Source organism: Hesperophylax consimilis, chromosome 23 (assembly GCF_061612785.1).
Source record: "Hesperophylax consimilis isolate HC1 chromosome 23, BYU_Hcon_1.0, whole genome shotgun sequence".
NCBI lineage: Eukaryota > Metazoa > Arthropoda > Insecta > Trichoptera > Limnephilidae > Hesperophylax > Hesperophylax consimilis.
The window spans coordinates 21,300,861-21,316,133 of NC_142858.1; the positions used below are offsets into that span (position 1 = coordinate 21,300,861).

Sequence of the window (15,273 nt, forward strand, 5' to 3'; positions counted from 1 at the left end):
GTTCCTTGGCAATATATGTGCCTATCCACCAAACCAGTTATACCCCATGCTTTGTAGAATATATTACAAATTTAAATTCCATTAAGGCCCTCAACATTCCTTACAGAAAAAAAACTTTACTAACACATATTATTATGTAGCAAATTTAGCTTTGAAGCCATTAAATAATGTTTTCTCAACGACTGAGTCTTCGTGCTCATTATTCCTAAATTAAAAGGAATTTAAAATAGGTCGACAAGATAAAAAAGTCTGAAACAACTGGTTGAGACAATTTAATCATTCCGACTTAAATGATTGCAGAATTGTATGTTTGTAAGACACAGTGATATCATTTTGTAGCATTAAACTAACGAAAGAAAACTAAATGTTCATAGAAAATAAAGGACGAGATGAAAGCTCCCATTGAAAACGTGAAATTGATTTATATTGTAAACCAACTTGAGTGAAAATAAGACGTTGCGACATAATCTTTCATAATTGTAAGGACAGGTTGAAGCCGTAAGTTGCAATTAGGGAGGCTTTTGGAAGTTACTCCGGGCGTCTCGACGCTGGGAGAAAGCCGAAGAAAGGCGGAGAAAGAGGAGTTAAGTGAAAATCCTACTAACGATTTCCTCTTGGGCGGAGTCAGGAGAACAGTCACACCATAAGAATTATCAACAAAAAGATTCAATATTTTTTGGTACGGCTTTATTAGCTTATATTTATCAGGCTTTTCATGTGAACACAGCTCGAGAGTCCCAAGTGTTCTCAGCTATCCGAAGTCAGTGAGACTAAGGTATAACTAATTGGGCTGAAGGGAGAAGTGAAGAATATGAGAAAAAAGAAGGTTTGGAAGTTCCTGGTTATTCTGATCTGGCAAGCAAATCACGCATTCCATCATGTAAATTATTTGTTTCTTTTTCACTATGGACTGTAATAAATATTTGTATTTTACCTATTTTTTAATACTTACAATTTAATAATAAAACTCTAGTTTATAGTTTTTAGTTTACTAGTTTCAGTAATAATGGGGTATTTTCAATGAATACTGCTAAAAATGTGTTGAAGATTAAAATATATATATTTTCTGATTCTGATTGTGTACTAAATACATGTAATTTCAATATTTTCATTCAAATTATTGATTTCTAAAATGATCTAAAACTGCACCTTCCGGTACGGTGCCAACTGATTACAACATCATTACAATATAGAAAGCGCCAATTTCTGATAAGACAGACATCACGAACGTCGCCCGGCGTGACGCCACGAGTAACTAACATGTCGTTTTGGAGACACATTTTTAATCTTTATGGAAAACTTATTAGTCAACATGGAAATAAAATAAAAATACCAAAATTAAAAGTAAAACAAATCAGTGAAAATACCCTATTAAATGAACATGTTAATTTTTTAAATCTTAGTCAATTATTTCTGATTCCATCTGCCAGAGCAATCAGTGAGAACTTTTATGTGGTAGGGTTGCTATTAATGTAGGGATTAATTAATTATTGTGGCATTTTTTGTTGGAACTTTTGCGTTTCAGCAGATATTTTTTATTTTAGTTTATTTAGGAAACATACAGGTTTATAAAAAAAATAATTGAATATAAAATATAGAAAATGATTTAAACCAGTTAAGTTCCATTTATAATATTTATAAAAGCTAGAAATTAATTAAAAGTATTAAAGTACTTAGTGTGTGTAAAAATGATTAAAAAGAGAATACTAAGCAATACAGAAGTAATATTTTTAACTTAGGTACATAGTAAGGTTAATTTAATTTTAAACGATTTAAAGGTACAGTGGAAAATGTCAATATCGATTAAGACATTATAAGATTTGCAGATACGCCCGAGCAAGGAGTTTTGTGCGTATTTCGATTTGAAATGTTGTATATAAAATAAGGTATTTGATCTGGTATTGCGTTCAGGACAATGGAATGCAATCCTTTCTAACAGGGCTGGGAAGATATGCTTCATATTCCATTTGTAATTATTATCGTTGGTGTCGGTTAATTATAATTATCATTAATCATACGTCATTTAAACGTGTCGTATAATTATAAAATGTCGCTTAGTTACCATTATTGTCGTATAAACGTGTCTTATAAGTAGAAAACTGTTATTTAATTATAACTGTTACATAGCCCACTGAATAAAAAAATGAAAGTTTTTATGGTTAATATTATTTTTGATAAAGTTTTTAATATTTGATTAGTTCTACTTATGCACTTATGATTTCTGAGCCATAATAAAGCTATGTGATTTTAATGTTTTCATTTTAAGGAGCACCCGATTGTTATCCAACATTGTGTTGATTAGTCTTTTGACTATTATTCCGCCATCCCAATTTCAAAGAAAAATCTTAAATTATGCAAAAGTCCATTACACAAAAGACGAAAACAAAACCTACAAGCAGAATTATCTGGGTTTCTCTGAAGTTAATTAGAATTGTAAGCAATTATTCAACAAAAAGATGTTTAATTTTAAAGTATCAATTTCAAATACCGCTCCACTGTAATCTAAAAGAATACATGATGTTAATTTAAGTCGATTGACTACTAATCCGCCATCGCAATATCATAGTAAAACCATAAATATTGTATAAATAATCAATAATTATTGAAAAATACCGAGAGGTATTCAAAAGGCAAAACATTACCTACTAACAACCTTACAACCCGGGGTTGAGCTTGTGTTAATTAAAGTATTATGACTAATATTCCGCCATCCCAAAAAAGTTAAGCATTATATACTATAAAAAACCATAATACAAAAGACAAGACATTACATACAAGCAGTAGATACACCTGGGTTTACAATGGATTCAGGAGATGTGTGTGCAATCATTTCAAAGCCAAAGTTGTTTGATTTGAATGTTTCCATTTTAAAGAGCACTCGAGTAAACCCACAGAGCGTTCTACGTCCCTAGGACTCCCCCGTAGGTAAATATAATTGTTTGCGGAACACCGGATTCAGCGCGAGTGTTCGAACCCGTGTAGGAGTAAGCACACGAGCGTTATTCTAATTAATCGAATGCTATTTTCCCCTCTGAACTTATTCGAAACTATCGACGTTAATCGAGCAAGTGAAAAGTGGCACGCGCAAGTTAATATAGTCTATCTGAAACATGTAAGGAAAATGTTTTTAGGAATTATTCCTCCATGGGACCGAAAATAGTGTGCTGGAATAAATATACAAATGTGTATATATATTTTTAAATGAATATTTGTTGGTTTATTTTTTAGTCCCTATAACCTTAACAAACCTGGACCAATTTCAATGAATATTTGATAGTATAGGATGCAAAGGTCGACGCTAGCCTCGCCGTTTCGCATACTATAGGGGTGTCGTGTCGATTACAATAAAGAAGATTGTATTTCACAGAATCTATCGTTTATAACACTTATTCGCAATATTACAAACACGACGTTAATATCAAAAGAAGGCGAGCTACGTACGCGAGCCGCCACACCGAACCAGTCTCCAACAGCGAAGGAGATCGGCGGTTGCTCCGCTCAGCGGTAAGTAGCACGCTGGGGATACCATATAGAAAAATAATATTATGGCTACTAAATGCGCGCGTAGTGGCTGCATACATACCTCCCTCCCAGTTGGTAAACGGTATAAAAAGAAATATTAGTGTCGAGAGTGCTTAGAGAGTAGTTTGAATGTAGAAGAAGTCGGGGACGCTCGTGGAAGACTTAACACATTGCCTCTGGACTGGAACGAGATACGTAGTCGATTTAAATTCGATGTAATATAGATTTAACAGTAACAATATTGTATACAGTAGTGAACGGTAGAAAGAGTCAACGGTAACGCCCGTAGAAGACATGTTACAAATTATTAGACGTAATTAATGAACAAAGAAATAGGTGCTTTGTGTTTTGTGAGGAAGTGAATAAATAAACAAAAAAAAAACTATAAAGTACATTGTCGAATTGAATCAGGAGTCTATATTTAAACGGAATCACCTAGTACATTTGGGATTTTGAGGGGTAAGAGGGGACTGCAGGGCGAAACTAATTCGTTAATCTTTTTTGAAACCTCAATACTATTGGGGTGAACAGATATCAGCAATACCTGTTGTTTGTCACACTGAAACGTGATTTTAAGTTTTGCAAAGAAAAGTCGCTACTTTTTGAGAAGCAACCATAATTTGTCCCACTGAAGCGTGAATATTATGTGTTAAAAACATATCCATACATTGATTATCCACCCTTATGTTTTTATATCTGTATATACGTTGACCCACCCTAAAGATTATTTATATCTTAGTCGTGTACTAGTTGTATATGTTTATTCACTTTCACAGAATGATACCAGTAAGATTATGCTATGTTTGGATTATTTATTATTGACACTTATTTCTTAACCGCCCTTGCAAACTACAGCCTGACTGACACTTAGGACGGGTTGTTTCGGAGTATTTGAACAATTCATCAAATTTCAACGTTAATTTTCAAGTTCTGTGAAAGATTTTTTCAAGTTCTGTTTTTATTTCAGTTTTGTCAAGCAACTACCCTACAATAATATAATAACAGAACTTGAATCGAACTTTCACAGATCCCAAAAATGAACGTTGAAATTTGATGAATTGTTCAAATACTCCGAAACAACCCGTCCTAAGTATTGACTGTGTATCCCCACCGAAACGTCAGCGCTGAGCGAGCAAACTCCACAAGTTACCTTTCCTTTATATTAAAACCACTCGTTTGTTCGTTTCCTTGGACGGGTGCCAAGTTCCTCACAAATACAACTTGTGGCTTGTTTGGGGTAAATTTCTGCAACGGAGAAATGAATTACGTTATTAGGAAGTGGTTTTGCAAATTTGTATAAAATCCCACACTCCTTCAGCAAAAGGCGATAAGCGTTCAAATTTGCATAAATTTGTGATTAGAGGGCAAAATACCCAACCAAACTAAATAATTTTTTTTAATCCATTTTGTATATGTAACGAATGAAAGAGGCTGCTTTGGCGTTCCTCTTAAGCGGGAAATTTAACTTTTCCACCGGTAAGACCTAGATAAACCTCACCTCAAGAACTCGGGCATCCCTGTTAAGTCACCAAACGTAGCAAAACACTTGGTGTAACCAGAGATGTGCTTTATTTCAAATAAATCCATTTCAAATTGAAATGCAAAATGGGTATTTTCCATTTTGCATTTTAAATGCTTTTCTAAAAACCATATTGCATTTTAAATGCTTTTCTCAATGCATTTTCCATTTTAAATGCTTTTTTGCAACATTCTTCCTACTATCTCCACTCATCTTTTTTTCATAATTCATAAGTCCCAAATATCAGTCGGTCCTCAACCTCGCTATGAGAGATAATTTACATTTGACAGAGTTGCTCCCTGGTAGGAGCCCTGGCAATTGAGTGATACCATTACAAAAAATACTGATTCAAGTAGGTACTGAACATGGGGCCATGACGCTCTAATATAAAATGTTAGATAGCAGTTTCTATGTTTTTACGTTGGCAACATTAGTCCCGCGCAAATTTTTTTGGTTTCATACTCTGTAGTCGTTGTGTTTTTGGATTTACCATCATGTATAATGTTTGTTCTACATTGATGTCCATTATTAAATGACAAAATTGTTTAAAAATTCTATATTTATTTTAATTGTTTGACCTGAGAAACCATTTTGCATTTTCAATGCATTTTGAAAATAGGTATTTTGCATTTGAAATGCTTTTCTCAAAACCATTTTGCATTTTGCATTTTCAAATGGAAAAGTTTTGACCCATTTCCATTTTGCATTTCAAATGGTTTTGGGTACCCATTTTGCACATCTCTGGGTGTAACCTATGGCAGGGGTGTTGGTTATCCATAAATTTATTTATCTGTGAACTTATTAAAAGCCATTTTACGTTTTTTTGACTGTTCGAATTATGTATTCTATTTAACCACTGAAGTAACGATAAAAGTGTGTTATAGGCGTGTCCGTGTGCCCAAATTAAGTGCAATTTTTCATTACCGCTAATATCGATATTCTATCATCAGCGGAAATCAAGATGGGATTAGGCGCGAAATTGAGTAATCTGAAATTTTGTACCTGCTGTAAGCTGATGATACTGTGCTGGTTACTAAGCATTTATAAAGAATGAGTTAATGATGAATGTAAGTAATTCTAACGTCTAAGAACGGGTTGTTTCGGGAATTTGAACAATTCTTCAAATTTCAAAGTTTAGTTCTTAGAAAGTTTTTTTCAAGTTCTGTTATTATTTCAGTTCTGTCAAGCAACTAGCCTATAATGATATAACAGAAATGGAATAGGACTCTCACAGAACCCGAAAATGAACGTTGAAATTTGATGAATTGTTCAAATTCTCCGAAGCGAAAAACGAAACAGTGTTTGAAAAAGAAAGAACGAGAATAGTGCGCCATATAGTCGAATCATGATGAATACTTGAGCAGGCGAATGAGTTAGTGTTTTGGGAAGTATGTTTATGAGAGATAGATTGGCTGATATATTAGATATTGAAAGAAAGGTAAATGCAATAACTCCGTTAATGGAGTACTAAACACAGTTGGTTCTAACAAAAAAATGTCCAAATAAGCGAAGCTCTCAGTCCACAATGGAATGCTGATACATACCCTGATATATGATAGTGGGGCATGGAAGGATTATAATATACTGAATGCTGTAGAAATGAGATCCCTAAGCCATATGCGTCGTAAAACCATGTATTATAGTGTGAGAAATGTGGACATTCGCAAATAATGCAAGGCTGATGTAAGTGTAATGAGAAAGATTAAGAAAGCGACGCTTAGATAGTATGGGAATGTAGAGTGAATGAACGAAGAAAGGAGTGTAAGGAAGACATGGCATCAAGTAACCAAATACTTCAGTCGGGCCATGTGAAGAGTAAGATTTTTTTAATTTATTTTTATTTTTTTTTAATTTTTATTTTTTAATTTTTTTAATTTTTTTTTTAATTTTTTTTTATTTTTTTTATTTTTAGGTTTGTCAACAGTGATTCATATCAAAGCTCTCGAAATACAATTACATTAATTAAACTTGGTTGATACTATCATTAATTACAGACAAACACAACATTGATGAACACAACACTGTAAGTAAAGAATAATGTACATGTATGCACCTAAATGCATACATGTATACACACATACATACACCTACATATACATTTCATAACAGAATAACAGGAGAGTATGTATGAGATAATAATAAGAATAACAGGAGAGTATGTATGAGACGATGTATGAATGTGAATGAGGCAAGGAGTGTGTGCCAAGAGCGAGGTGTTTGGCGGTCTGTCCTATCTGCGTGAAACAGCGTGATTAGTTAGTTAGCAGAAATCAAATTTCACTGGTTTGTCTGGGGCTTAGGTCTTGTAACATTTCTATTAAAATATTATGTGCTCTTCTCACAGAATAAAGATGAACACAAACATCCAATGTGAGCGTGTTTCGTGACCTGACCCAAAAGTATGACCATTAAACCTAAATTTAAAATAAATAAATTCGATTCAACATCATTAAATTTATCGTAATGAAATTTTCATTTCTTTCTGTAAGATATCGATGGAGAGACAAGAGTGTGGGCTAAAAGTGCTAGAACGAAAAGGTACTAAGTCAGTAGTCAGATCGGTTTCCATTCAAATCTACAGTGGAAGCATTTCTAGTGTAGTGTTTATTATCTAATCAGTGGATATTCCGTATTAATTTTACAAAAAATAAGTAGATACCTATTTATATTAGCTCCGCCAACGTTTCGTCCATCTGCCATGGTATTAGATACCGTATATATGAGCAAAATAATATTATATTATATCAATTAAAACATATTTGTTGGTACGCGTCTTTTCCCTTCCCAAAAATAGCCACCATAATTAATTGGCATCATTTGTTATTATCCCGCATTAGTCTGCGAGCGAGTATTCTGCTTTTAATATAATACATTAGGTACATAAAAGGTTGTTTACTGGAAAATAACCTTATTTAATAAATCACGTTGAGCCACAAGCCGTATTTGAGTAAGCATTAAAATAAAAACCAACAATCCTTTTTTAAAGTTTTTTAAACTCCTTAGGCATCGGACATATTCTGTCAGACAGTAATTCGGCTTTGCAATAAAATCCAAATAAATGGATTATTTCTGAACATATCTGAAAACTAAAAACTGTTTTAAAAATGTAATGAAATACTTTCTCATATTTAGTTATTAGAAAAAATAAATTTTTAGAATATAAGAAACTGCTCAGCAAACATATATATATTTTTTAATGATAAACTAATGGTTATAAGAGAAGGTTTTTATGCATAGCACAAAGGGTAACAAATAATTATAAGCAAGTTGTTTATAGATGAAAAAATATAATAAGCAGTAATTGTTGATTGAGGTACTAGTATATATTGAATTATTTGGCGTGTTGGAAATAAGCCGACATAGCTCAGTGCTTCAGAGCACCTGACCGGAAATCAGAAGGTCCGGGTTCAATTCCCGTTGGCAGCATTTATTTTTACTCGGGAGACATTTTTAATTTGTATTGATATATCAGGCTTATAATTATTTGATAAAAATAATTAAAATGGCTCAATATGTTTTTTTTAAACCCATAATTACTGATAACGAAAAAATATATAACACCCACTTATTTCATTAGAAATGTGTATTACAAACGTTATAGTTACCTAACTTATTTGACGTTTCGTATAAAAATAATGAATAAAAAAATTTACAAAATTTTAGTTTCATAAAGGTGCATATTTACATTATTCTGTGGTTATCTTCTATTTTTGAACATAAAGCGTTGTGTTATCTCTGTTTATCGATGTTCAGATCATATTTTTCACCACAACAGTATGGAATTTACAATGACTTCTGTGAATCCATACGAGTTTTTCAATTCAATTTGTGTGATACTCGTATAACATGTTGTGACGGTTGTTTTGGTGTTAAAACTATGCAGACATTATATTTAATACTAATGTAAGAACTGTGGCATAAATTGATTGTATGTACTGAATAATGTACCTACATCACATCCGAAATTACGTCACCAAATATACTAATTTCGGTTGTCTGTCTGTGTTTGTAGCTCTGATTCAATGAACTGATTAATTTTAAATTTAAGTATCATTTTCAAAATTGAAACTAATCGAATCGAAAATCTCTTAAGAAGGCGGGTTGGGTACCGCCGCCCCGGGAACCATTGATTGGATAACCAACACATAAGTCATAGGTCACCTCAAGTGGTTTGCTACGTTTGGTGATTTAGAAGGGGTGCTCGAGGTGTGTGAGCGGGAGGGATATATTTATGCGACACTCCTGGAAACATTAATCCCTAGATTCTTACCCACACTCATACCCTTTTTCGTTCCCAGAACTACCTCTCCTTAAAAATATCTTTCACGCAGGATCCCCAAAGATGAAATAGGCCCTGAGGGAAATTATTTTCCTCGGTGTGGGATAAATGTAAAAAAAAATTCATATTCATAGCCGATAAATTACCTTTCTATAGTATTATGACGGAAAATTATTTTAATTTCCATTTTCAATATTGTAACTGATGTGTCAAGAATTCAGATTATTCCGTGATTTAATAATAGACAAATAATAATTACTAATTTACGTAGGTACAAAACTGATACCAGAGTTAACAAAGAATATAACAAATCTTAATCCATTGTAAAAAAGGTACAAAATACACAATTGTAAAATTGTGATTACAAGTATAATGAGAAAATAATAAGAAATAATTTAAAAAAAAAACTAAATATGAAGCAATCTTAGTAAAACGTAAGAGTAACATAAAGTAACAAAAAAATAACAACAACACTACATTTAAGACAAATCATTAAAACTAATTTACCAACGCTACTTTAATTTGTAGGATTCGACTAAGTGTTGGTATAGATTATTATTAATTCTATAAATGGAGTCAATAAATAAATCAATTACACCCCCATACTTGTTGCCCAGATCATGCATCCTATTGGTCAGTGAGTGTGTATGATAGTTGGTCGTGTATGTATTGCAGAAGAATGTTATATTTTGTCTTGTATTACTAGTCGGCACATGGAGTTTAATAGTTGCAAGGATAGCAGGACTATCAATTGAGTTGTTAATGACTCTGTGTAACACAACCAGGTCTGTAATAATTCTCCTGTCAGATTAAGACAGTGTTATTAGATGCAATTGATTCATTAAACTGACATAATAAATGTAATCAATAGGAATTCCGAGCTTAAAATTTACGTAGGTACTTTTACGTAGAAATTTGTGCTGAACTCTTTCTATATTATTGGAGTGAACTTTATATAAAGGGGACCAAATAGGTGAATTATACTCCAATTGACTTATGAAATATAGAGGGTTCTCATACTATCTATAGACTTAAAATCAGTTGAAGTTCTGCAAAGGAAGCCAAGCATCTTTAAAGCCTTATTAGTTATATAGTTGATGTGGGCAATGAATGAGAAGGTTTCATCGAATATTACACCCAAGTCACGAATTTGTGACACTGGTATTAATTTAATATTATTTAATGTATATTCATGTAAGATATTATAACGAGTTTTGGAAAATCGTATTACTTGACATTTCGGAATGTTCAAAAATAAAGCATTTTGTTCACACCATTGATGAATATGAATAATCACAATCTGCTGAAATGATCTATATCAAATGAAACGTCAAAACAATATCTACGATGGATGTGACTTGCGCATACATTCTATGTATTTCAAATGCATAAAATATCCACAACATTGACAACAGATTAAAGGCGGTCTAGATAAAATGAGGTCCATATAAGACAACGTCTGCCCGGCCCACTATTATATTACAAATAAAACTTGTGGTGTATTTATTTGTTGTGACATCGGACTGAGCGAGTGAGAAAAATAAAAGATTATTGAAGAGATTGTGACCAACTGACCAGTGACCAACGCTTTTTTGAAATGCGCAACAGGTGCATTTAAATAATAAATCACCAAATCGGCGACACAGTTGGGCATTACGGCGGAACTTTTCTGTCCAATTCATGTTTTGATTTAATCAATAATCGACATAAAAAATTACGACCTAATTGTTTCCATTAATTCATTAGAATCATCTCTGTTTTATTGCCAACTATCTGACGAGTACCCAGCGTTTCTCGGGGACTTATAAATGGTTATGGGTAAAGTGTTGATGTTGTGAATTCTAGAGTATCTGACACCTGGGTGCATTTTTATTGTGGAAATAATATTGTTGTCTTATAATGAGTGTTTGTTTCGCTTGGTCGTGCTATGTCTTTCTCGGAAGTCCTCAACCTCTTCAATCATTTAGTTCCAAGTCATACATTCTCCTTACGCCGCTTTCTTCGTTCGTCACGTACGCCTTATTTTTACCCAAATAATTAGTTGATTCGTGTCTTTTTTACCAATCACTATTGTATACCACGTTGTTACTTTAGAAAATCTACATTACATAGACTACAATTTGACTCCGCATCTCATTGCCGTGCAGATAATGTGTGCATGCTAAAGTCTTTCCCAGGCGTCCTCGACTTCTTCTACAATTCAAACTACTCTCTAATCACTCCTGGCACTAATAAGAACAAACATTGGCATTTTCAGCTAAATAGTCCATTTGTTTTAAAGAATGACTAACTAACTAACCATCACGCCGTTTCTCTGCAGGGGTAGACAGAGAGGACGGACCGCCAAACAACTCGGTCTTGGCACACACTTCACATTCATACATCGTATCGTACATACTCTTCTATTATTCTGACATTTCTACAGCATTCAGTCTACTTTCATCCTTTCTTTGCCAGTTCCATGCCTCACTTCCATACATCAGGGTAGGTAACAGCACTCCATTGTGGACTGCTAGCTACGCTTCTTTGGACAATTTTTTGCTAGCGCCAACTGTGTTCAGTGCTCCATTAATGTAGTTACCTGCATTTACCCTCCTTTCAATATCTCTGTCAGCCTTCCCATCTCTAGTAAACGTACTTCCTAAATACACAAACTCATCAACCTGCTCCAAGTATTCCTCATTCACAACTATATTAAATTAGTACTAGATACGCAGATGTATCGGATCTGTTTAAATGCACAGAAGCTAGGTACAAAATGGCTTTAATATAATATCTTTTAAATCATGACCAATAAAATGTAGGTCTACTCATACTTTCGTAAAAAGTCAAATAAATATGTATATAAAATGAACTGCCTGGGGCAACTGAGGAAACTTGGGTCAATAAAAATAGTCAATAAGGTGAACCAACAGCTTGATTGGCACTTACCTACTTTCAACCAAAACCTAAATATAAATGCATACATTTTTGCTATTGTAATATATTATATCATGTATCTACATATACTATCATATATTTCAATCAATACTAATCTAACCTAGTCTACCTATAAGTTTTGCATGTACTTGTATCTCTAACTTTTATATCCATCTAGAGTTTCTGTTAATTGTATATTTTCTGATGTCACTGTTTATAATTTACTGTATATGGTATATTTTATACCGTTGATATTAAAATAAACAAATATTGCACACCGTTTTTGTACTTTCTCTTTCAAATACTATTACTTTAGACTTACTTACATTCATCATTAACTCATTATTCGTGCATACTTCGTTCACCCTAGACACGAGAGACTGTCGATCATCCATACTATTAGCAACATACTTTCAGATTACTCTAATTCGCGCCCAATCCCACCTCTTTCAATTCTTGCATACAATTATCCATGAGTAGATTGAATAATCACAATGAAATTACGCAGCCTTGTTTAACACCTTATTTATATTATTCATAAACGATGTCACTTCCATATTCTCTGATTATAACATATTATTGTTTGCTGATGATATGATAATATATAAAATCGTAAAAATATCAATGACTGTCCCAACAATCGAATTTAGAAATATGTGCAGAGTGGTGTAGTATTAACAAACTCACACTAAATATTAAAAAAATGTCTAATCATGAGTTTTTTTTTTCAGAATAAAAAATGGGTGTGTCAAGCCTACGCAAGACAGAAGTGAAACTTCTAGTATTCTTCTCTCTCTCTCTTTTCATTTCATTCTCTCTTTTTTTCTGTCTATTGACATATTTATAAGTAGCATGTGATAAAAAAAATTAAAAGTTATAAAAAAAGAAAAAAAAAATTAGTTAAAGCGGGGATCGAACCTCGGTTCTTCACGACCACAGTCGTGCGCTCTGCCTGTAGACAGCGAAGATGAGTTAGGAGAGTGAGTTAAACTAGGTATATAATATTTACACCTTGCTAATGTTTTCAGTATTATTAGGGCTTTTTTATACTAATTTTCATATATTTATTGGCAGGTAGAGTAGAAATTAATATTGTTTAGCGTTTGCCAACGACCATACCATGTTGAACACACCGGTTCTCGTCCGATCACCGAAGTTAAGCAACATTGGGCGCGGTCAGTACTTGGATGGGTGACCGCTTGGGAACACCGCGTGCCGTTGGCCTATTTTTTATTTTAATTTCATGTTTTTTTTATTTTTTTATCATTACTATAATTAATAATATCATAAAATTCTTTAACTTTTCAAGTATGCTACAGGCCTAAAATATTACTTAGTGGATTGATATTATGGTCAACCATTGAAAAAAAAAATTCCTACAAACTTATTAATGTAATTACGATCTTTTTCAAGCGCGTATGTAATGATTATTTTTATCAACCTCGCACACACCTTGCTAATTTTTTCAATATTATTAGGGCTTTTTTATACTAATTTTCATATATTTATTGGCAGGTAGAATAGAAATTAATATTGTTTAACTTTTGCCAACGACCATACCATTTTGAACACACCGGTTCTCGTCCGATCACCGAAGTTAAGCAACATTGGGCGCGGTCAGTACTTGGATGGGTGACCGCTTGGGAACACCGCGTGCCGTTGGCCCATTTTTTATTTTAATTTTATGTTTTTTTTCATTTTTTTATCGTTAACATCATAAAAAATTTTATATCATTCTTTAACTTTTCAATTATGCTACAGGCCTAAAATATTACTTAGTGGATTGATATTATGGTCAACCATTAAAAAAAAAAAATTCCTTAAAAACAAAAAAATAATATTCCATGGCCGAGAATCGAACTCGGATCAACTGCTTCGAAAGCAACTATGCTGACCATTACACCACCAACGCCAGTTGTCGAGATGAGCTAAGAAGCATTTATATTTTACTTCAAAACTTTTACTACATCAAATGAACTTTAATCGGTCCCGCATTTTCGTTTCGGTCATGAGTTGGTTTTACTCCTCGAAATTGCATGACGCGCGTAAAGAAGTTTCACTTCAAAAACCCTATCAAATATAGTTATACACTGAATAACCATCTGTACCTGAAATAATAGCTTACAACAGCTATTTTTTTAAGAATGTTTGAATGGTAAAAAAATTCGGGGACGTCCGGGAAGACATGGTACGATCTCTGCACTATTTGAAATACGCAGTCAAATATCAAAGTCGAAGTCTTTTTGGTATGACATTATTTTTCAATGATAAACTATTATCTTTGTATTATATAAAAGCTGTTCTTTACAAATGAATAAATAATTTATTCCAATCTTTTGAATTCAGTAAAATCTGTGATCAGTTTTGTGGTACAGTTAGTAGTATTCATAGATTCTGAGTTCAAGTTTCAATCGCAATAAAAAAAAAATTAAATAATTGTTTGCAATGTTCGAATAACACTAATAAATTGTTTGAATCATAAATAGATTTCACTACCTGTTTAATCCTCTGAATATTTAACGAGCGATCGCGATGGTATCCGATTTCTATTCGGGAATAGTAAAAAAGCGAAATCGTTTGCACGTCTGATAGTTTTAATTGTTCGTTGAATGAAATGCTATCACGGAAAAGCACACCTTCCCGCTTGGATTTTTCTGAAGTTTTCACAAGTCTAGTGGTATCTTAATCTGTGCTTCAAATTCCCTGACTTATTGTAATTTTATCTTGTACTTACATTTTCAGGTCCTTCAGGTCTAAGTCAATGGTGGATTGCTTCTCTTCCTCCGTCTCATCTATGTCGAGCTCAAATATATTGGTTATGGATTCAATGGTGTTATTGTATTCGTCATATTGGGCTGAAAAGAACACGAATATGCTACATCATACAAGAAAATAAAGCAATACTTTATCGGCAGAGGACACATAATATGGATAAATCGCACACATTAAAAAAATATACAAACAGCAACAAAGTAACGAAATGAAAGCTAATACCGATAAAATTCAAATATATATTTCTAGGACATTGCTCACA

At 33.0% G+C, this 15,273-nt stretch overlaps 1 protein-coding gene and 2 non-coding genes across 5 annotated transcripts in view; 2 read left to right on the forward strand and 1 right to left on the reverse strand.

Annotated features, from left to right (window-relative positions):
* Shrm (shroom) overlaps positions 1-15,273 on the reverse strand; it is a 198,907-nt gene that overhangs the window by 40,049 nt on the left and 143,585 nt on the right. For all 3 annotated transcript variants that reach the window (XM_089645844.1, XM_089645843.1, XM_089645842.1), the window contains one exon: positions 14,974-15,094. In XM_089645844.1, the coding sequence (XP_089501970.1) occupies positions 14,974-15,094 (121 nt within the window). The remainder of the gene's footprint in view (positions 1-14,973; positions 15,095-15,273) is intronic.
* On the forward strand, positions 13,345-13,463 carry LOC149412447 (5S ribosomal RNA). The gene has a single exon (XR_016304614.1). It is a non-coding gene; the product is annotated as a 5S ribosomal RNA (ribosomal RNA).
* Positions 13,786-13,904, forward strand: LOC149412448 (5S ribosomal RNA). The gene has a single exon (XR_016304633.1). It is a non-coding gene; the product is annotated as a 5S ribosomal RNA (ribosomal RNA).